Source organism: Pleuronectes platessa, chromosome 2 (genome assembly GCF_947347685.1).
Source record: "Pleuronectes platessa chromosome 2, fPlePla1.1, whole genome shotgun sequence".
NCBI lineage: Eukaryota > Metazoa > Chordata > Actinopteri > Pleuronectiformes > Pleuronectidae > Pleuronectes > Pleuronectes platessa.
The window spans coordinates 19703255-19726998 of NC_070627.1; the positions used below are offsets into that span (position 1 = coordinate 19703255).

At 40.7% G+C, this 23744-nt stretch overlaps 2 protein-coding genes across 2 annotated transcripts in view; one reads left to right on the top strand and one right to left on the bottom strand.

Moving 5' to 3' along the window:
* The window catches only part of loxl2a (lysyl oxidase-like 2a), a 30691-nt gene extending 12246 nt beyond the window's left edge, over positions 1-18445 (top strand). Inside the window, exons 4-14 of the mRNA XM_053435705.1 lie at positions 1958-2166; positions 5450-5666; positions 6401-6584; positions 9113-9264; positions 9351-9518; positions 12397-12562; positions 12715-12955; positions 13388-13503; positions 13734-13870; positions 14366-14477; positions 17161-18445. Coding sequence (XP_053291680.1) covers positions 1958-2166; positions 5450-5666; positions 6401-6584; positions 9113-9264; positions 9351-9518; positions 12397-12562; positions 12715-12955; positions 13388-13503; positions 13734-13870; positions 14366-14477; positions 17161-17231 — 1773 coding nt within the window. The 3' untranslated portion in view covers positions 17232-18445. The remainder of the gene's footprint in view (positions 1-1957; positions 2167-5449; positions 5667-6400; positions 6585-9112; positions 9265-9350; positions 9519-12396; positions 12563-12714; positions 12956-13387; positions 13504-13733; positions 13871-14365; positions 14478-17160) is intronic.
* r3hcc1 (R3H domain and coiled-coil containing 1) lies at positions 15682-23515 on the bottom strand. Its single transcript, XM_053435712.1, has 8 exons — positions 23002-23515; positions 22091-22228; positions 20971-21529; positions 20613-20788; positions 19598-19668; positions 19408-19503; positions 19127-19267; positions 15682-16871 (listed from the first exon to the last, which is right to left on the bottom strand). Exons 1-7 carry the CDS (start codon positions 23043-23045, stop codon positions 19158-19160), a joined length of 1194 nt encoding a protein of 397 aa, XP_053291687.1. The 5' UTR covers positions 23046-23515; the 3' UTR covers positions 15682-16871; positions 19127-19157.
* Positions 23516-23744: the final 229 nt, after the last annotated feature.

Genomic DNA, 23744 nt, shown 5'->3' on the forward strand with positions numbered 1-23744 from the left:
CGCTGCGGTCAATGGGAGTACTGGGGTCACAGTAGAAACAGTCTGACTCAGTCATGGCTCCTCCTGCCGTCGTAAGAGACCCTGAAGTCTTGAACATTCTTTCAGGATGATGCCATCACAGGAAACCAGCCTCTGGGCAAGCCTTTAGTATTTGCCTGGAGACGTGCCTGAATGTTTTTTTTCTTGCAGAGTTAAAGTTCCTCCTGTTACAAAATTACAGAGATCAGAGTTTGGGCTCTTTTTGTCGCCCACAGTGAAGCCTCACACCCAGCCAGGAACCAACTGCAGCTCTGGGCTCAGTGAGGGAAATCAACAATGGCTCTCTTATTAGGTAGCTGGTTCATTGTAAAGGCCTGGAGGTCAAAGGTTACCATTCCCTCCTGATTTAGAGGTCTTCAGGACACATGATGCTAACTATGTTTGATGACCCTCCGCCTGACCAACTGGCTTTACAGCGCTCTAGTAGCCTGTGGACCACCCGCAGACACACTCCCCAGCCTGAACCCCATCGGCCACTCAGCTCCACAAGGCTTCTTTCTTCAATCTCTCTTCATTTGACATGAGACTTAATTGGATTCTGATTTTATTTATAACCCCCCCGAAAGATGAGACCTAGGGTAAATGAGAATTCACTGAACTGTTACCAATTCTTGGTTCACTGTTGCATCAGTAAAAATAATGGCAATATACATTTCACCTCATATTTGAATATTCACCAACAAGCATGAAACAGTGATGAATTACCACTTATTCCTTTTAACTTTTTAGGACGCAGGTAACCAAAACACTACTAGCTGAGTTTGACAAGTTTCTGTTGTAAAGTACGCTGGTCAACAAACTCCCTACTGGCTCTGAAATGTCTTCTCCAAACCCTTCTGCAAAGATGGAGAAAAAAATTCCAGACATTCATCTGCCCTGCTCGGGCCTCTCACCAACACTTAACAAGTTGAAACACAGATCTTATCATTCGATTTCTCAACTTGACTTTGTGTATTTTGTAACACATGTGCAAAATGTTCCCGTTCCTAATAGTTGGAGTGGAATTTCTTTTCTTTTTTTAACACTCTTGTATTTGACCAGAAAGACATCTCCCTTTATTATTCATATAGGCGGTATAGTATTCACAAACACAAAGTAGTCATGTTGGTCTTTTAGAAAAATGTAACTGATGGATTTGAGTGAGTTAGTTAACACAAACATCAAGCTACATTTCAATGTGTTGAATGTAATGTTGCACTGAAGGTTCTTGGAAACACGTTAGGGGGAATCACAGAAAACTCCTCGACTGGAACATGATATGCATGGGAGCCCAGATATTTCTGCAGCTGGGAATATAAAGAATTTTCTTTGACTCCACTTGTTCTATTTGACGTGTTTAGCATGAAAACAAATGTATCACTGGAGACATTACTGATGTAATGAAGGATGGTTCCAAGTAAAAGAGCATATTTTTTCTTGTTACAATCTATAGTCTCATATGATCTACCATCCATCTACCTACAACGATTTCAAAACACCATGAATCACTAAAACTCTGACCTGCTGTCAAAGGCACTTATGTAACATCTTTTTCAAATTATTGAAAAATAATATTTTATTACAAATGTTTGCAATTATTTTATGCCTCTTAAAACAACTTTGAATTGCTTTGTGTCTCAAAGAACTCTAACATCCACATGTGTGCTTTCACTGAAAATGTTAACATGCTGATGCTAAGCAGGTGCATTGTTTACTATGTCTATCATAGAGTGTCCCTGAGGATCATGAAAGCCTTCTTAAGATTAAGTTTCACTCCATCTATTGAGTGACGCTCACCATCGAATGGTCTATGTTTAGCACATTTGTCTCCATCCAGATGGACCCAAATCTACTTTCAGAGGCCACCTCTGTTTACATTATCTATAATATCAGAGGGAGTGAGGCAGTGATGGAACATTTCCTCTGCTCCGTGTTGCAGGGTTTGACGGTGCAAGTGGAGGATGTGAGGATCCGGGCCACTTTTTCCCAAAGGAAGAGGGTTCCCATCACCGAGGGCTTTCTGGAGGTGAAAGACGGCGGCAAGTGGAGACAGATCTGTAATGAAGAGTGGACGGAGATGAACAGCAGGGTCATCTGTGGCATGTATGGCTTCCCCGGGGAGAAACGCTTCAATAGCCGGCCCTACAAGTGAGTAATGGTGCACGGGCCAGCAGCAGGGTTTAAGTAAGGCCGTTGGATATAATGAAAGTCTTCACATGAGTGAAACACACACATAAAAATTTGTTTTATTTGCAGTTTAGGTAATGGGAATATAGCAGTGTTACACAATGAATCCTTTTTTAATTCACAGTTGCGTAAAAAGCATGTTAACGTCTGAGGTTCGCCGCACATTCCTTTTTGATACAAACAACTCTATATGTTTTAAATACAGCATTTCCTGTAGGTGCTTTTTAGGGCTAAGTCTTTTTAGGAGTGTTGCACCACACTGGACTGATGTTAGCAACCGTTGCATTACCAGGCTGTTTACAGAGGTCATCAGTCAACCCTTCATCCACTTTCCACACGGAGATGAAACAGACTTGGGCCTGGAGATTCTTGACAGGAAGCCAAACACAGCCTCAGGAAGTCTTAGAGGATGAAGGCTGGGCTTTGCTGGGACTCGACTTTACGCAGTACGCTGGGAAACAGTGGCTCTTTTTTGGCTACGTCTAATACGTCTGAGGATCTGTGTGCCTGATCAGGATCGCTGGAAGCTACATCAATCACAGAGTTTAATTTTAGAAATCTGAATTAGAGTCAGAAATACTTAAAAGATGCCTGAGGGTAAATTGGATCACATTACAGTCGTTCCATTCTAAGAATAGAAAAAATATGTAACAGCATAGAGAATGATAAGTAAAATAGTAATTAAAGGATAAAAAGTATTCTATAACGCAATTGGTAGGTTATGCTTTATTTTAGTTTTGACTGGCCTCATAGCATACTACAAATTTGTTTGCTTTTGCCAAGTTTAAAGAACTCGCCAACCATCCTACACCAAACGATATCACAACACTGTATTAATATTAAATAATAGGCAATAGCTCCATTTATCAATCATTTAGGCCAAAGCTGGAAATACATGCAATATGATTTGGAGAGAAAATAGTCTGCTCTTTTATCTGCTGTGAGACAAACTCAACTAGATACAGACACACACACACACACACACACACGCACACTTACAGAATAAAATAATATGTAAATGAAGTTGAATCAGGGACCGTATCAGTCGCGGTGTAAAGGTGCTCAGATTCAGTGTCAAAGAATAATTTTTTCTTGAACACTTCCAACAACTTGTTCACTTTTTTCTTTAGAAAACTAGTAAAGCTCAGATGTTATTCTTCCCGAAGCTGTCGACGTGTGTGCTCAGTGTCTGCTATAACTCTGGCAGACATACACCAGAGAAATATGTACACCCACGTAGAGTCTAGCCTTCTGCCACAACAGACAGCGACTGGTGGTCAAGACATATGAATGAAATCCTTTTGGCTGTTATTTGGCTGATATTTGTTTCGGTTCACTTGCTGCCTTAGTGTTGGCTAGTTCAATATTGTCATATTGCTTTACGCAACTAATGCCTTAAATTTGTCTGATGAAGTCTGTGGTGTTCAGATGTTTTGGTTTCTTTTCTCCACTGTGAATTTCCTGGTGAAGCCAGGGCAGCCATTTTAGCTGCATTAAGAGAAATTGTCTCACGTTTTGTGTCATCTAAGGAGCTCCTCAGATTGGCAGCCAATGAAACTACTTTGAACAAATATAGGCTCATAACGATTGGCTGCCATTGGTCTGAGCACCTAAATCTTCTAATTGTTTCCCTGTAAGTGATGACATGTCAGTGAACCATCATTCTTAAGTGTCACAGTCAATATGGAGCTCAGCACAAAGCCAGCCACTTCTTACAACACTTAGTGTCTCGTCACTTTTATCTCCTTATATTTAAACCGAAGTCCAAAACAAAATAGACTCTGACACCACATGAGAAAATAATCACATGAGCACATCTGGTGACTGCGTGAAGGAGAACAATGTGGTTCTTTCTTGGCTCCCTCAGGCTGAGATATAAATCCTCTACGTCAAATATTTCTGAGAAGTAAACGTGGCGACCTGCCCTCTTAGAATACATAAATAGATGGTTTGATCTAAAGTGAATTTCACACTGGCCGTACGTTTTTGTTTTCATATCCAAATCAGTTTTTTTATGAACCTAAAACTAGTCCAACCACTTTCAAATCAAAACCAGTCAGACATCAGAAAGACATAAATTGACCATATGAGTCAATGTGATTGTCATGTCTCTATTTTGGCCATATGAAGGCAAAGAAGGTGACTTTGATTAAAATGTTTTTATAGCTCTGGCAGACATGACCTCATCTGTTTTGATGAGAATCATATGCTTCATATTAGAAATGAACACTTGTGTTTTTGTTTATCACTTGAGATGTGGTTTCAAAGTGTGTGATGCTGCTGTGGCCTCACATGGTTCACGATTTTACAGATTTTTACTTATTCGGTCTTTCCTTTATCTGGAACATCAAAGAACTGTTCTATTCAACAAACGTGGAAACAAAACTAATCTCAATCAAATTTGGCATTAATTCATATTTCACAGATCTCAATCTTTCGTTATATTCAAAGGGACTTGAAGCTTCACTGTGTTAACAGCATCTGGATAAGGCTGTAGAAGTGAAAGGCTGTAAATGTCGCTCATGCTGGTTTCATTACATGGTCAGCCTCTTCCAAGTCTCAGGCCTCTTCAAGATCCACTGGTATTGCTTTCCTCAGTGACTTGAAGACTTTGGTTCAAGTCTGGGGTCGTGAGAATGGAAAGGTATTCACACAATAATACCTCCATTGTGCTTCAGTATAAGATGGGCTTTGTTCAATCCAGCACAGCAAATAAATCTTATAAAACAGCTGCTTAATATTTTAGTGAAGAGAAAAGAACAATAAAACATTTGATATGCTTTTGTACATGTCAGAGGGAATTTGTTAAGGTTTAAAGTGGCAAACAGAAGCTGAGACATGTGTAGAGTTGCCAAGAAGTAATTTAATGTAAAGACCAGAGGTTAAGTTATAAAGTGATATTGCTTGGGTGCTGACGAATATCAAAGGTGATTTATCAAACCAGGGGTTGAAGGAGCTCCAAAGTGGAACATGTGACGAGGAGATAACATCAAATAACAGAGACTAAATACTGACTGTGATGGATTGTGTTTCTGAAGGGAGATTCACGTCTGCAGGTTTCGGCATGAACTCAGACCTATGAGAGGTTGAAAAAAAATGTCATTCTTCATGTGTTAATCTTAAAATATATGACATGTTTTCTAAAATGGATCATACACACGTAACCCTAACTAATGTACAGGATAAACCATGTGTTACAGTAACTGACTCTATGTTATCTCCCTGTCATTTTACGCCTCCTCAGATTATTGGCCAAGCGTCGTAAGAAGAACTACTGGGGGTTTTCTGTCAACTGCACAGGCAACGAGGCCAACCTGTCCGAGTGTAAACTGGGCCGGGAGATCGAGCTCAAGGGCAACAACTCCTGTGGACAGGGCATGCCTGTCGTGATCAGCTGTATCCCGGGACGTGCCTTCGCCTCCAGCATCAGCATCGGCTTCAGCAAGGCCTACAGGGTGGAGGTAGGTCAGAGAACAGCTGTCAACTGAAAGATATTGACAAACTGTCTGACACCTAACAAGTCAGTTCATGATCCCATATGGCTGCAATCAGGCTCTGCAAATGTGATCTAACCGGACGTATTGCAGATGCTTGCATTTGTTCCTAATTAGACTCTTTACAAACATCCGATTCAAAATCAGTTTGATCTGCAAATTCATTGCGGCGCTAGATGATTACAAATCTCATAACAGGAAGTACAAAATCTTGTACATGTAAACACAGAGTTCAATAATAACAACATAATTAATTCTTATAAATCAAGTGTCAGTGGTGTCAAACATCTGGAAACATTTGAATGGATGAACTTCTGTCAAAAATACAGTGAAATAATCAGTACTCCCTTACTTTGTTTATTGTTTACTGCTGAGTTAGTACCATGGTGTCACTGTTTTTTATCTGTATGCTGCAAAACAAGGAACAATGGTGATATAGACATAGAGTATATAGTATTTCCTCTAATGTTACTAAAGTGAATAAATCACTTTAATTCAAACTTTGATTTTAAAGGTCTTTATTACCTGTTACTTGTGGTTGACATGTGTGCGTCACTCAGAATGACTGCCAGTAAAACTACAGATAATATTCTTCAAACAAAAGTTCCAATATAACCGTGGAAAATGTAAAATATGTATTATAATCTACTTGACTCTTTATATTTCACAAATTTTTGTTTATTGGTGGACTGTTTCCATAGCAACCCCTGGTGCGTCTAAGAGGCGGAGCCATGATAGGCGAGGGGCGAGTGGAGGTGTTGAAGAACGGCGAGTGGGGAACAGTGTGCGACGACAACTGGAACCTTCGAGCTGCCACCGTGGTCTGTCGAGAGCTGGGATTCGGTAGTGCCAAAGAGGCCCTGACTGGTGGCCGACAAGGACAAGGTACCATCTACAGATTAATCACCCTATTAAAGTACATGTACCATAGAAGTATCATACTACAGTTCTTTAATAGTTTTACTGCATTGGGTGGCACACTGAATGAATGAGTTGAAATTAATTAATAATAATAATATAAACTTTTTTTAATTGGAGTTACAAATCATCATTTAAATGCATATTTTATTAGCTTGAACGCACTTCCTTCCTAAATTCAGTGCAGTCATCTTAAACAAATGGTTTTAATGTGAAGAAAATATTCAGGCTATAAATTTGCTGGACCAAAACTCCCATGCAGAAATGTCAAAGATGAAGTTTGAGGTCATTTGGAAACAGTTTCCCTTTTACTTACAGCAGTTCAGAACCAAGATGTTTTAGGTTTATATAAAAAAAAAAAAAATAAAAAAAATATCAAGGTCATTGTTGTTGTTTGTCTTTAAACAGAGCTCCAAAGAACATTAAGTGTCAACAAAAATCTCAAACTAAGGTTCATTTAATCGCAGCAGTGGTGACACAATCCTGACTCCAGACACTGGGACATGTTCACACCCATACGGGTAGAGTGTAGCACAATATTCACCTTCATTACATTCCACATTTACAGCACTATCACACAACAACAATCTAAAAACTATGTCAAGCAGAACAGCAGTTCAAACTGGGACAATGAAAGGTGTGGGCTGAAACCAGAGATCTCCACCTCCCCCTTACTACCTCTGCCAGGGAGGCTATGATTCCATCAGCATTTGTTTGTTAGTTACCACGATTACAGAAAAACTGCTGAACCAATGGGCTGGGGCATGACCCAAGGAAGAATCCATTACATTTGTGGGGAGAGGTGGTGGACTAGTGGCAGAAACTTGGACTATGGGCAGAAAAGGTCTCTGGTTCATCTCTGGTTTCGACTCCACGGAGAAACAACAAAAGGACGAACCTGGATTGATCCAAAAATCCAAGAGGATTCTCCCTACCCTGTCTAGTGCCACTGAGCAAGGCACCTTACTCCCCCAACATCTGCTCCCCGGGCCCCGTACATGGTCGCTCACTGCTCTGTGTGTCCTTCACCAGATGGGTCAAAAGCAGAGGTTAAATTTCCCTACCTGCATGAGTGTGCCTGTGCATGTCTGTGCACGTGTTTGGGACAAATAAATGCATCTTAATCTCTCTTAATCTTAATCATTTTAGAGAAGATCTGAATGGATCCAGGACATTTTTTGTCTCTGTCTTTAGCATGGCGAGATAGGGCGTTAGCCTTGGTGGGTATGAGGTATGAATGCTCCCAGCACTTTTCTAGTTTGCCCTCTGTGTCCCCACCTGTTTGTGTCTCAGTTTAATCAGTCTAGACCTCGAGTCAGCACATAAATATGCAGGAGGATATATGGAGCAGCACATTAATGTTCAGACACCTCGATTTATCAGCCCGATCGTGCGAAATCCAATCTACCTCAGAATTATAAGAAGCATATGTTGGTTGGAAGATATTGGCCGTCTCCTTTGCTTTGATCTCACATCAAAAACACAGGAGCGCCCTTAGTGTTCCAGCAAAGAAAACCAACCTTATGGGTTTCAGAGGAGGAATTTGTGGTTGGAGAGTCCACAAGGTTCTTTGAGGGATTTCTTTTCATGAGCTGACCACTGGATCCTGTAAATAGATGATTGTGATTGTTTTCAGAAGACGGTGGAGTGGACGAAACAAAAATGAATGTCAATAAAAATTAGATGAAATGGTAAAAGAAAGAGATTCCAAGACTTTCATGGGAGTAACATTTTATGTACGTGTAATAACTTTTTCCTTTTTATTATACAAATTACCCAAATGTGCCTTTTATGAAAGTAATTTTATAACTTTTTCTCACTCCCTTTTTGCGGGACCTATATAAATTGTGTGTTGTGCAATTGAAAAATTCCATGTTTAATCAGTTAAGCTATTAAATCTGTCACCTGTCAATCATAGAAATGTACTGCCTGTTTTCCACAGCACTGTGTTCTTCCTGTCATGATGTTATTTTTCTCTGATGGCTGCCAGTCCGTCTCAGTCTCAGTCTGCACTTTCAGAGCTCACATCACAAGAGACATTCCTGCTCAGGCACATGGGAAGAAAAACTTGCTTTGACGCAGTATGTTATTGTGGAAACTCTGCTACACTCAGAGGACAGTTTTTTTTTTTTAATAGGCCTCAAGTGTCAATTTTCATTTGACATAGCTGACAGCTTGTTTCCTTTGCTGTTTGATTCTAGGAAACAACATCTGTCTTTGGACGCAGTTATTCTAACTAAACAGTCAGGCAGGCGGGGTTGCAGGAGCTTCGCTCGGGAAGAGTGAACTGCTTGTGTTTCTATGAAATTACTGTGAAATACAAATATCAAAAGTTGCCCTTTCCAGTAAAGAAAATAGATGACACTTCTTCTAAAGTCGTTTTCTGTTTAGTTATGGTTGTGGTGAATAAGCCAGCCTGTTTTTTTCATGGTAAGTGTAGTCAGTTCAGCAGAGAGAAAAGATTCATCGTCCCTGTTGGGTTTGTTTCCTTGTAGGGATCGGGCCGGTCCACATGAATGAGGTGGAGTGCTCTGGGTTTGAAAAGTCACTGACTGAGTGCCACTTTAACCGTGAGTCTTTGGGCTGCAGCCACGAGGAAGACGCAGCCGTCAAGTGTAACATCCCGGCCATGGGTTTCAAGAACAGAGTGAGTGACTCAGTCTACCATGTATAACAAAAACAGCTTTTGATTGTGTTGCACTGCAAGACACATCTGTCTGTCTCCGTCCGCAGCTCCGGATAAACGGGGGCCGTAACCCCTATGAGGGTCGGGTGGAGGTCCTGGCAGAGAAGAACGGCACGTTGGTGTGGGGCACAGTGTGCAGTGACAGCTGGGGCACCATGGAGGCCATGGTGGTCTGCAGGCAGCTGGGCTTGGGCTTTGCCAGCCACGCCTTCCAGGTAAGATCTCTGGAGCATATGTTTGTTATGATATGATATATAAATATGTTGTTTTCATTTATAAAATGTACCCTTAAAGTCGTTTCTTGTGAATATCAAGTTTTTAAACAAGTTGAAATGTCTCAACAACAGTCAGGGTTTGTAATGTCCCAAACCTAAGTAACCAATCCTGTCATCTTGTGGTTAAGGCTCCTGAACTGCAGGTGAGCTGTGAAGGTGGGAAGACAGGATGAGGGACATGGCAGCATTATCGTATTAACAGATTTTTTGCATAATAGATCACAGTCATGAAATGAGGAAGGAAGGTGTAGAGTCACATTTAAGGCAGGAGGAGAATTATTTTAATGACAAACATTTTGAATGTCCTTTGATGAACGGAGAGTTTTAGGGGGTGAAATAAGATCCAAGAGTTGGACTTTGAAACAATATACTGTGTGTGCGTGTGTGTGTGTGTGTGTGTGTGTGTGTGTGTGTGTGTGTGTGTGTGTGTGTGTGTGTGTGTGTGTGTGTGTGTGTGTGTGTATGTGTGTGTGTGTGTGTGTGTGTGTGTTTGATTGGCCACTGGGACTAACATGCCTTTGAGAAACTCCAGCTGAATTACAACAGCAGGACAGGATCCAAGATAAATAGGGGAGTTTTTCAAATTTTTAAGTTAGCTTGTAGTGATAAACATTGTAAACTGATGATCATTATTCATACTTAACAAAACAATCCATTTAATAGCAGCAATAGCATGTCAGCATTGAGTGTCTCCACTGTGGGTCGTGAACTTGTTTGGCGTAGGGTTTTGTTGATTGTCACACACAATGTTGAGTTGTTGTAAAGTATTAGTAAACTGACCTTATCGCTTTTTTCCGCCTTCAGCAAAAGAAATGAGTCTGTGTTTTAAGTTTTAAAAGCACTATGAAACATCAGAAGACATTATGAATTAATACTTCATGTTTAATATGAGTGAGGGTAAATGAGTCTGACAGCACCACACATTTTATTGTGTGTGCGTGTGTTTCCATGTCAGTGGGTGACATTCACACTCACTCGGACCAGCTCTAGATTTATTGAACCCAGAGGGCAAAACAAAGATGCACTTGCTTAGAAACATTGAAAACACGCTGTCAGCACGGAAAGCAGGTCAGGCATGTTAAACACATGACAGCTCCTCAGCAGGAGCGATGGGAAAAGCCTTGGCTTCTCGTTTGAAGTTTTGTGGACCCTCCAACAGTAAAGTCTGTGGCATGACTCTGCTGCGTCACAGTCCTGCCATGTTTAGGCTTCCCTCTTGGTTTTTAAAGGAGACCCCAGGGCTCCCTTTTTTATCATAAGGCTGGTAAAGGTAAAGACCCCCTTCAGATCTTTATATCTTTTTTTCCGTGTTAAACTAGTGTGGCATTTAGGGTTTCAGATTTTATAAGCGTGGAAAGTATGTGTGAATCCTGGGGACGTGCGCTAATAACAGCAGAGGTTTTTTATAATGTAACGTGGACTGGCTCTGGAGGAGGATGTTTATCTCACTAAGCGGTGTTTGGGACTATTTCGTGTGAGGCATTTCTAATGGTAAACATGTCATCATGTGTTTGTGCTCAGTGCCGGAGCATGCACCCCCCAGTCAAGTGTTAACAGCACTGATCCAGGATCTGATATAAAACGTTGTGTTGTGATTACAAGTAGTTATTTCACTTGATTAAAGAGTAATTCTGTGCCACGTCGGGTAAAGGTATCATAATTACAGGTCTCTCTGTCTCTACATACCCTAAGCTGCCATTACACAAGAGTCCTCATGTTAACGGCAGGTGGAGGAGAGATAAATGTCTCCTCTTTGTTATCACAGCGGAGCAGGGAACCCGTCTCCTAGGAAACTCTTTCCTGTCTGACTTCTAAATGCTTCTGCAGGCAAATCCCAGCACCAGATGGAACGAGTGACAGAGCTCAAACTACACTGCTGCACGTCTGTCTCCTCAACCACCCGCGAGCACCCCCACATCCATGTCCCTCAGCTTCTCTCTCATGACTCCTCGTCCTCGGTAGATTATGGAAAGAATGATTTTCTTTCAGAGTTTCCCTGTGGTTTGCAAAACGCAGTGAAAAGGCTGAGTCAGGAGTGTGAGGATGACAGAGCACCCCATGCTGTGTGTGTGTGTGTGTGTGTGTGTGTGTGTGTGTGATATACCCTCTGATTAAATCCGCCTTGTGGGACAAATGGGATGACGACGTGTCCGCAAATGAAATACCAGAGGAAAATTAAGATCATGTTTTGATTCTAAACCGTCCCACACAGATCTTTGTTTCCAAAACTCTTTGAGCAGCACGATTTTCATTCTGCTTATTTCCAGCTGAGTTGAGCATAAATAGATGAAACAACGTAACTAGGATTTAACTGAGATTAAAAGTCGTTTGACATGATGGAAAATTCCCTCATTCACTTTTTTCCCCAGATGTTAGATGATATCACTATCACATATGTACACTTAATTTAAAGCTACAGCCAGCAGTCCGTTAACATAGCTTAGCATAAAGACTGGAAACAGGAGGAAACTGCTAGCATCGCTCTGTCGGAAGGTAACAAAATACCTCTGATGTGATTGGTTACTACAGGAGAGGCACAAAGCCAAGTAACACCTCAGCTTTTGGTGAAATCAAACAATCGCAACAAATCATTTTTTTTTTATTGTAATAATGGCGCTTTGGATGTGTTTGGGAGGTGGATTTTGTTTCTTTTGGACAGAGCCAGTTTCTAGTGTTTGTGTTGACCTAAAATAACCAGCGGCTGACTTCAGCTTTATACCATAGCTTATTCTTTTAAGTCACAATAATTAGTACCCGAATTTCTTCTCATTCAGTTGACTTCTCGACTTCTCTCATCTCTGTGCTTCTTATTACTCAGGAAACATGGTACTGGCAAGGAGACTCCTCAGCTGATGCCGTGATGATGAGCGGAGTGAGATGTTCAGGTACCGAGTTGACTCTGGACCAGTGTCTGCACCACGGGAAACACGTCCTCTGTCCCAAAGGAGGTGGACGCTTCGCTGCTGGGGTCTCATGTACTCAGTGTAAGAAACTGTAGAACACCAATATTTTAACACATTTAGAATATTGCACCGTTTAAGACAGGTGCACTTTATGGGGGAATATCTGAAATGTGTGGAGTAACGTGTATTGTCCCAGTTGGATATAAATGTTTTTTGTTGCTCTCTCCCTCCAGCGGCTCCAGACCTGGTCCTCAGTGCTCAGGTCGTAGAGCAGACCACCTACCTGGAGGACAGGCCCATGTACGCACTGCAGTGTGCCCAGGAGGAGAACTGTCTTTCCACCAGCGCAGACAAAGCCGACTCCACCTCCTACCGCCGCCTTCTCCGCTTCTCCTCCCAGATCCACAACAACGGCCTGTCAGACTTCAGGCCGCGGGCGGCGCACCATTCCTGGATTTGGCATGAATGTCACAGGTTAGAGCCGCACACTTAATAGTTCACTGCTGCACTTCACACTTCATTTCACACATAATAATGCAAATGCTGTTACATTATATGAAAAACCTGGATTATAAAATCTTCCCTGTAGATAAACCAGGTAGAAGGAATACAAGGTTTTCTACCTTCACTCTGCACCATCTACTGTTTATAAAAATCTCTGCACACAACGTCCAGCACAGAAACAATAAAAAAGTGACAGTATAATGTAGAACTGTGAGGAGGACTCCCCAAAGACAAGGAATAATCCTGCAGTAGCTCCTGAGCGTTAACACAGGACACAACGAGAGCCCCCTGTACTCCTGCTGATTAGAGTGGAACATGTGTAAGCATATGTAAGGTTAGGTTAGTAGTTATCTACAGAGGATGTTTAAAAATGTATCTTTCCTTTGCCTTTGTCCTTCCTAGACATTACCATAGTATGGAAGTTTTCACCCACTATGACCTGATGAGTTTGAATGGCACTAAAGTGGCGGAGGGACACAAAGCCAGCTTCTGTCTGGAGGACACGTATTGTGACGAAGGTAAATAAAGACACCTTCCTTTCCTTTGGATCTACATTACATAGCTGTTGCTTTGTGTTGAAGGACTTTTGGTTGATTGGGATTTTCTTCCCGAATATTAAAGTAGTAGTAAAAGCCCACATTCTAATTTTGAATTGGGATGATTTTACAAATAATTTACACTGTTGTTGAATGAAGGATTTTATCAAAACTTCCTGAACAGACCTAAATACAAACATTTACACTCACAGGTATCCAGAAAAGGTACGAATGTGCAAACTTTGGAGCACAAGGAATAACAGTCGGATGCTGGGATACATACAGACATGACATCGACTGTCAGTGGGTTGACATCACAGACGTGAAGCCCGGCGACTACATCTTCCAGGTTCGTCTGTTAGCATCTGCTGCTGGAAAGATCCTCTCATCCTCAGCCGGCGTGGTCCCATAGACCAAACAAACACTTTCCATGTCTCTGCATCTGCTTTTGTTTGGCATTCAGGCAATGAAACTCTTATTCTGACTTAAAACGAGTCAGCAGGGGTTGTTGAGGGACACAGGGTTAGGGTTCTGTGGACCCTGCAGCTGCTGCAGAAACTGAATTTACAAACTCTGACCTCCTGCAATAGAAAGCAATCTTTCTGTAGCAGCTGCAACAAGTTCTCTTTTTTGTTTTGGGACATTCACTTAGCGAGATCATCCTGACACCCGCTCAGTCTTAACTTGTATTGTTTGGTCATCGATAACACTTAATAATAATAATGCAATAGGGTCCTCGCACCGTCAGTGCTTGGGCTCTAATTCCATTTTAGAAGTGTATAAATCTGTAATAGCGAAACACGTTGCTGTCATGTTTAACAGGACCTGTTTTCTCCTCTGCCAGGTTGTGATAAACCCCAACTATGAGGTCGCAGAATCAGATTACACCAACAACATAATGAAGTGCCGCTCTCGGTACGACGGACAAAGGATATGGATGTACAACTGTCGTATAGGTGAGAACTTTGATCTTACAAGAATCACTATCTCCTCTGTGTTCAAATGATATTAACTCCAACCGTTAAACATCAGGACTGACTGCTCATCAATTAGGCCGGGGACCACATTGCACTATAACAGTAAAGAATTATACTGCGCTAACTTTAAATTTGACATAATCCAACGTTCATATTGCACTTATCGTTTTTTTGCTCTTTCAAATATTTTGATAGTGTTAATTAGTTTTGCTAATACACAACATACCTTACTTGACTAAACGTACTTGACTTCACAGGATTTGAAACCAGATATTACATGTGATGATGTTTCTATATAAAATTGGCTTGAAGTCACATGATTCCTCTGGTGTAAATGAACAGATCCTCATATAAAGGATTAAGATAATTGACATACAACAGTGTTTCAGTTTCTCTCTGCACGTAATACCTTATTTATAGCGTTGTTTTCACAAGATGTTGGAAACTTTCCTTAGAATGATTCTGCTCTATGTTGACATGACCTCACACCATCTCTGCAGATCAGCTGCACAATACTGCTGCAAATCCATTGTATTATATCCCAAAAGGTGATTTGTCAGATTCAGTGACTCTTCTAGTGAATAGGAAGGCAACTGAAATTACTGTTTGTGAAAATAGTTTGACATGATTTTTTCTTTGGTTCATGATCCTGCTGGAAGTAGCCATGAGAAGATGCTGTGATCATAAGCAATAATTCTATTCATTCAAACCATGAATGATGGATATTCCCCACTAGCTGCCTGGACCCTAACCCTAACCCAAGGCTGGTTGGGTTTATGAATTCATGCTGTGCAAAGCATGAATTCTGACCCTACACTCTGCGGTCTCAGCAGAAATCCACATTCATCAGACCAGGCTACACTTTTCCATTCTTCAGCCGTTTAGTTTTGTGAGCGGGCCTGCTGCAGCCTCAGATTTATGCTCTTTGCTGACACGAGTGGAACCTGATGTGGTCTCATTCTGCTCACCACAGTTGTAAAGGGTGGTTTTCTTCCTGCCAGCTCATCTGAGCTCTCTCCATTGAACTTTCTAATCTGTGAGATGCTGCTGGTCCCACAACTGATGTTAGAACATTAACTGAAGCATCTCACCTGTAACTGCAGGACTATATGCCACTGCTGCCACATGATTGGCTGATTGGAAACGGCATTAATAAGCAGATGTACGGGTGTTCACAATAAAGTGCTTGGTGAATATATTTATTTTACAACACTGAAATCTCTTTAATTCAACAGATTTAGTTGAAAACTATGTATTTTTATTGTTTTTGAGAATTTGTGCCACATTTAATGCTACAATCAAGTCTACTTTTGCCAGAAATGTCCTAATACGATACTGTAGATTAGTTCAAATCTCAAAGTAACTGTCAAGGTAACAGACGCAGAACAAGTCCTGTCAAACTCAAATCAGGCACCAAAGACAATTTCAGGGAAACAGTCCATTAAACTCAACTACTCAATACAAACTTATAAATTGTCCCTTGGTACACCACTTACAGAGGACTGATGTCAAGTCATTCGCTAAATGACAAAAAAATGTAATAGTAACATGAACAGAGGGCTGAACATTCAAGCTTCCAATACACACGCTTACGTTTTCTGTAATATGATGTAAGAAACAACTTGAACTCTTCACATCTGAGGCAACAAGAAATATATTTTTTTAGCTTTTCCGAATAAATTAAATATCAACAAGTCATATATTGCAACTTTTTTACCAAAAATAAAACTACACTTTAAAATGAACTAAAACATCAGAAAATACCTATGAAGTCCAGTTAAACATTGCTTGTTACATGTGTTCTTCTTTATATATGTGTCTCTTTTGATGGTAATAGATCTACATAACATTAAATCTGTTTACGCTCCACATAAAAATCTATCAAGAACTTCAGCACATAATGTAATAGATTTCTGTAACCAATCCTGAGAATGAATCTGTGGGGAAGTTTGATATTAAGTTACAATATAAGAATTGCTACTAACACTGGATGATTATTTAACCAATCCTGGATGAACTGGCCCAGGGGGAAACAAAAATAAAACTCCCTGTCAAGAAATTAAGCAACTGTTAAACATACTTAAGTTAAAAGGCAAAATGCAATCAACTCAAAACAGATGTACCAGCTTCTTCGATCAGTCCGTTTGCATCTGAATGTTTCATATTTCACTGGCTCCTCAACACTTTTATCATTGTCATATTATTAGTGACCCAGTGAACAACAGGAACCACAACAGTCATGTCTGAAGATAGGGGGTCAGGTTTAACTGCAGAACAACAACTTTGAGGCTGGTGGGGATTCAGGACCCTTGATCAGGGTGGATGTTGGTGACGCTGGACAGTAGTCATACTCATGTCAGCTGTAGAACATCTCTGCAGAAAAAAAACAAAAACAGTTTTGGTGTCAAATTATAACATTTTGAAATGTTTTCACTCAAAACAGTTGTGCGCAAACTGTCTGAGAGCAGAGGGGGAAAAGTGTTTTGTAATATTACGAAATCTGAATGTATAAATCAGTTAGTCCTGCTTTTAAACTGAGAGACCTAACTTTTTAATTTAAAAAAAAACCATAGTGTTTTTTACGTTTAGACAAGGAGATTCAGCTTTGATTTGTGTTACATAATAGTGCTCCTCCTAATCCTCTCCCTGTCTGCCCTCACAGGTGGCACACTGAGTTCCGAAACAGAGGAAACGTTCCCTGGACTGCTCACTAACCAGCTGTCGCACAGGTAGACCTGAGGTCGACAACAAGGACGGACAGACGGACATTAGGGAAGCAAATATGAATATTTGACAACCACTAGAGGGGGCTGTGCAGCTTTGCTTCCTTGCAGAAGTCCTGGATTGAAGTTGAGCTCAGAGCTCAACAAGACAATGAGTAAATGGAAACTAAAGACCTGCTTGCTTACTAAATGTATTTACACGATGTACAAAAAATGTCTTATCTCTTAGTCTCTTACGGTTGTTGTTAGTGAAATATCAGTTTTGACATGGTGCTTAATGAGAGAAATGTCAGGGAGGATCTAAGCCAAATAATTTATTAAATAAATTATGCCAAACAGTTCAAGGCCAAAGTTTCAAACATTGCGGAACGACTGGAATGAAAGAACCCATTAGATGAGAGAGAGCGTCACCTGGATGTCGAGTTTACTTAGGATGGATGGAAAAACAGTCTGCTGCTTAATCTGGTGCTATAAATGTTCAAAATCTTGCACTGTATGTTTGTTTTCTAAAAGACAGTTGAACTAGAAGACAAATCTATCAATCACAGTGAAAATGCTTCACTAGAAGACAAAACAAATACAGTACATGATTATGAGAACAACAAGCAGAGCAACAAGGCGCAGAAGATGGTAACACAAAAATAATGCCTGTTTTCAGCATAGCTGTAAATGAACTTTCTACAAATAATTATCACTAGTTACCACAACTGCCAAGCAAGCGAGTGGAAGTTGGTTCATCAGAGCTGAATATCATAGATTTATTGATGCCAACTGTCTTGGATTTGGTTCTGACAATCTGTGAGGTTTTCACAAATAAATTTAAGTCACCATTAAGCTGAGAGGGAAAGTGCTTTTTGCTACCGTGACTTTGTGTTTCACATACTTGAGTTCACTTTTAAGAAATGTTTTATTTATTGCTTTCATTATCTTGGCTGTGACAGTAGACACGTTTTCATCTTCATGAAGTGCACATCCCCTCAGCTTATGCTTCAAGTTTGTTAAATTATTACCATCAGGGACTCTGATAACATTGCGGGTGAACTGTGACACCTGCACATGTGTGAAAATGACTCTTCATGGTTTTGTGAATTAAACTTCTGATGTACGAATTCAATGACCCCCTCTTTTTTATAAGAGTACCTGTTAGTTGTTGCCAAACTGTTTTTTATTTTGTATGCATGGGTGAATGTGGAATAGTTCATTAAAAATGGTAAACGCAGATAACGACTTGTGTGATGAACCTTTTTCTAATGTTTAATGTTTTTAATGTTGTGTGATATGTGCATATTCTGCAATTAATTGTATGTTATTCATAGTTTTCTGATCAGTAACAATTACAACCCCAAAGTGGTTAGAGTTCAACTGAGAACTAAAGTGATAAAATAAATGTGACAGAAATCCTATTAAGTAATAATAGCATGGAATCTCCCAAATCATAAAATAGCTCTAATTCATTTATTCCTACAAGAAAACCTCAGCCACAGTGGCCGCAGGCCGACTCTCATGTGACAATAAAGGAATTCCTTTTCAGTAAATCCTCCGCTGCAACTCCAAAGGTTACATCTATACGAACTCAGCTCTTCATCAATAATAATCTCAATCAATGTAAACAGGAAACAGATGGTTTACTCTGCAGTTGGTTGCTTGAATACAGAAAATACTGCGAATGAAAAACAACAATGGTGAAAAGTAAGAGCAGGGATTTCTTTTTGCCTTTACCGCTGGTAGTCAAGTCATGACTGATGAGAACCAATAGGGAAGCGAATACGGTGAACACAGGCGCTGGAAAATGTAGCAATAGTGTTGCATTTTTTAAACTACAATAAATTATCATGTATGCAGCCACAGTGTAACCTGTGTAAAACTATAACGCCAAAAACCTTTGGCTTGCATTAGTCTGCTCACCTGTAAATGTCGACAGTGTGAGCACTTCTCTTCAGTATCGCGGCGCTCTGCCTCGTGCCTGCAGCCCCAGGGCTCTGGTCACCATCCGCCTGGCGACAGCACAGTCTGTCCTGGGGCGTTCCTTCACAGGCTGGATAAACTCTGGAGGGTGTCACAGAAACAACCATCTTATCCATCAAACAGTGTTACAACAAAAACGAATCCCCAAGAATAAATATTGTGAGAGGGTTCAAACATTATTGCTAAATATAAGACATGGCTAAAAGGAGTGAATGACCAACCTGCTCGTTGCATGGCTTTGCCTTTGGATTTTTTACTCGCTTCAGCCAGTGCTCGTACCTTCAGCAGTGGATGGGAGATGGAGAGGGCATGGAGAGCTGTGTGACACAGTAAAGAGCGCTGCACATTAGTACATAATTCTAGTCACATACATAAGCTCTTAACCTAAAACTCACACGAGAGAGATCATACCTGCTGATTCACTCGCAAAAACCCCCAGGGCATGTGTGTTGTCCACCCACGTGATCTTCATTCCACCATCACTGAGAAACACAGCAGAGAAGTTGTTTTAAGTAAATCTCGACTACATCTTTATTGGTTAGATCAATTATTTAGGATAATTTCATTAATTAAATTGGACAAAAGACAGAAGGGTGTTGCAAGAATAAGGGTGTTGCAAGAATAAAAATGGAGGAAAACATGCTTCTCTAGCTGAACACTGAGTAAAGACAATTTTAGGACTGAGGCTAAAATACAGTCACTATAAAGACAAACTTAGCTGTAGTCTTGTGACACAACTGATTCTTTTCAACTGCTCTTTGATATGAATGTAAAGCGCGGGTCTGACAATTTCATCCACTGCCTTTCCTAAATGAATGAAATCTACGCCAGTGACGCTGCTCCCCTTCACGTGAACGGTGAGAGCATTCCCCTCTTCAAGAAGGACCAGTGGGAGGGGGGACTTCTCACCCTTCATGCACTACATTGATATCAGAGTAAGCTCTTGCTCAATAATAATGTCCCATTGTTTCTCTCAGGATTGTACATAATCAGCAAGTGTTTGCCACAAGATGGTCTTTCCCTCAGGCTATGCACCAGTGTTGCGTGGTTGCCGGCTATAAGGAAACTTTTAAATAACCTTAAATTGTTTAAATGGCAGAGTGTGCGTGAAATGATAGCTAGTAATCTGTCTGACGTGACTTGTTTACAATGCAGATTATTGACATAAGGTCTGGCAGTACCAGTAAGTTAGTGCTGCTGAACAACACATGCAAGAAGAAGTTATACTGGTGGAATACCTAAGTTGATTCTGATCCAAATCGATGACATCATCATTATCCTAGTTGATATTTTGCAGATAAACTGAGTAACCCCGTCCACTTAAAACAAACTAAAAAAATTTTTTGAACGGTTCTCAGGAACTGACAGAGGCATCAGGTCCTGCTCCCTTCACAGAGTATAACAAATCTTCACTCTCTGATATCACCTGTATTCTGTGAAGGCATCCAGCAGGTCGTCTGTTTTGAAAATTTGCGGGAAGTCATAGATCTCGATCACATGACTAAACCCATCCGGACTGATGCACACGTTCTCATAAATAGAGAAGTCGCTGTGGACGTGTTCAATGGAGAAGGACACTGCCTCTTTCAGGTGTACCTTGATCTGATAAGAAACACAAAATAAGTAACTTGGCATTAAAGACAACATCACCAACACAAACACAAGATGACAAAGCAATGGATTATAAGAGATTTCTTTATTACAAATACATTTCCCTATTATTTCACTAAATGAAAATGTAGAAATAATACCACACCTTCAAAAGTATAGGTATGCTAACTTACCTCTTCAGTTACATCATCTGCATCTGTGCTGTCCTCTATCTGGGTGTTGTTTGGCACACTAGCATTGTCCTCCAGAGTCATGTCAGTGAAGGAAGATGCCGTCTGATCCCAGACAACGGCCTCAGCTTCATCCAACCTCAGCAACAGCTTTTGTTTCTCTTCCAGAGCACAATGCACTGAACTTTCCTCAGTAAGGTTGTGGTCACCGTCTGCTACACGGTGGAGTGGTTCTTGTCCGGGTGTGGATGAGGACGTAGTGTTTTCTGTAGTTTCATGGCAGGAACAAGAGTCAGATGAGCTACTAATGCAGCTACCGCTACAAGAGGCAGGACTTGGTGGCTCTTTATGTAATGTGGGTTCCTGTGAGCCTTTCAGGGACAGTCTCTCCCGGGCAACTCGAGGCAGGTAAAGAGGTTTGTCTGGCCTCTTAGGTGCTCGGCTTTGTGATGTGCTTGAACGTTTAGATTTGGCAACACCATCCACCTCCTCCCTGCTTTTTAGAGGCTCTTCACACAAGCTATTGTTGCTCTCCAAGTCCCTGTCCTCCTCCATCTCTCCCCTACAATAAAAAGAGAACAAAAACCCACATTTTTATTAAACCCTACCTTAAATTTGATATGGATTACTCATTTTAGTTCAACTTGAATAGTGCTATATTCAAGTCTCAATAAAAGCTGTTCAAGTCAGTCGTTTGCAAGACAAGAGGTAAGAATACACCCTCTAGACATTAATTATTCATCCTCTCATGTTGGACTGAGAATATTACAGTGTTTTATCAACACAAAGTAGTATTACTCAATGGGACAGGATGGGGCTAGCTGATTAGCATGCTACTTTTAGCAAAAGAAAAGTTATTATTTTCAAACCGTGGGGACAGCTCTTGCCAAGTATAGTGCTGATGCTGGCTATTAAACACCTTAAATTACCATTATTGGCAGTAATGCTAATCCTGCATGAGAGGAACTAGCTGTCAATATTGTCCGATTATTATGTTCTGTTATATCATGTTTCTCTTACTATTTAAAATGCATAGAATTATTTAAAGAGTTAAAAAAACATTTAAAACACAGCATAAAGTTTGGTCAACACGTTGCATATGATCCTCTGTTTGCATCAGTACCTGAGCTCAGAGTGGCAGACCACCACCCTGCGACACCAGCTCTCTCCGACTGAGAAGGTGGTGAGGTCCGGCAGGTCTTCTATGGTCTTGTGAATCAGGTACCGCAGTCTGCTGGGTAGAGACGGGAACAGGAGCACGCTGAAAGAGGACAGAGACGCACTGTAAGAGGGCTGCAGCTTCTTTGGACGATGTAAAAGCAACTTAATATTGAATTACATAAATGTGCCATTGAGGCTTTATTGTCACTGTAAATCTCTCACTCAGATCATAGTTTCTTCTGCTGGTTACAGAGAGGAGAAATAATCTCACAGATCTCTATAAGGATAGAAAATAAACACTTTATATTCAACCTATGGGATGAGGGGTTCCAACTGTTACAGCCTTTAAAAGTTCCCTTCATTATACAATGTAAAGTGCTACAAGGCTGTCTACCCTGGATTAGTTTTAAGCTTGCACTAATATGAGTTTGCTGAGCTTTGTATCTGATCTGACACTCGAACAAGGGAGAATGGTGTGTTTTATTCTTGCTGCCGTTGAGGACCGAGCCCATTCTCCTATAAATTACAGAGTGATGATTCCATAATGAAAGAGCAGCAAGTCAAGCACAGAAATGATGGTAGGCTACTAAATGGTTTCCTGTGCAGAGTACAACCTGTTTTATTCCAACAAAACAAACCGAACTTCAGTTTGTATGCCATCATTTCCCTTGATGCTCAGTGACAATATCATCTAAACAGCATCCCCAGGTGTTAATGATTGGACGACTGTACGACTGATGAGGATTGAGGAAGCTGTACAATAAAATGACTGCTTCTTAAAAATAATAACATCCTATGGGATTTGTGATGAACTAGATGAGACACATGACTTCAGATAAAACAGCTGGACGGTTCAGCTATATGCTCCCTTACCTCTCATGGCTGTTGTTCTGCTGGTATGTTTCCAGCTCCTCCATGACATGATGCACGAATTCATTCTCTTCCTTCGGGAGATAGATGCCATCGTAACAGGGGAACGCCAGGGTGGATATAGAAGGATGGGTCCAGTGTGGAGAAGCTAACTTTTAACTGACTTAACTAGCAGCGACGCCAAAAAACATCAAATCCAGTCAAATGTAGTTCCTGTGACCCGTAACGTTAGCTAAAAGTTAGCTGCAATAGTAACGCATATGTTAAGTGGAGCAGAAAGCTACAAGCATATGTTTGTATGTCTTAAACCCCGCGTTGAGAACATGCTGTCTTGTTAGCACGAATGTGGTAAACGTCAGATAACCGGACGTTAGTTAACGCTGATATTAAATTGAAGGATCTTAACCCGGGAGTGGTATTATGTGTTGTATTGTTGTTTAACTTACTAGCAGGCTAACTGAGCGTTTAGCTTCCGGAAGCAGATGTTTTTCTCTTCTGACCAAAGAGATCCAGTTTGATTCCTTCAGAATAAAGGTCCTACAAATCTAGTAAGACAATATTGTTAAAATTGAATGTTTCAGATTTTATGGCGATAATAATTCAATTAAAATAAAAAACACTTCTGGAACCTATTGCCCAAACATGCCACTACAGCTCATGTAGGCACCAGAATGGAGGACATACTCACATCTTTTTCTATGAAGAAATACTCCCATAAAGTATTGCATAAAAATACTTTACCAAAG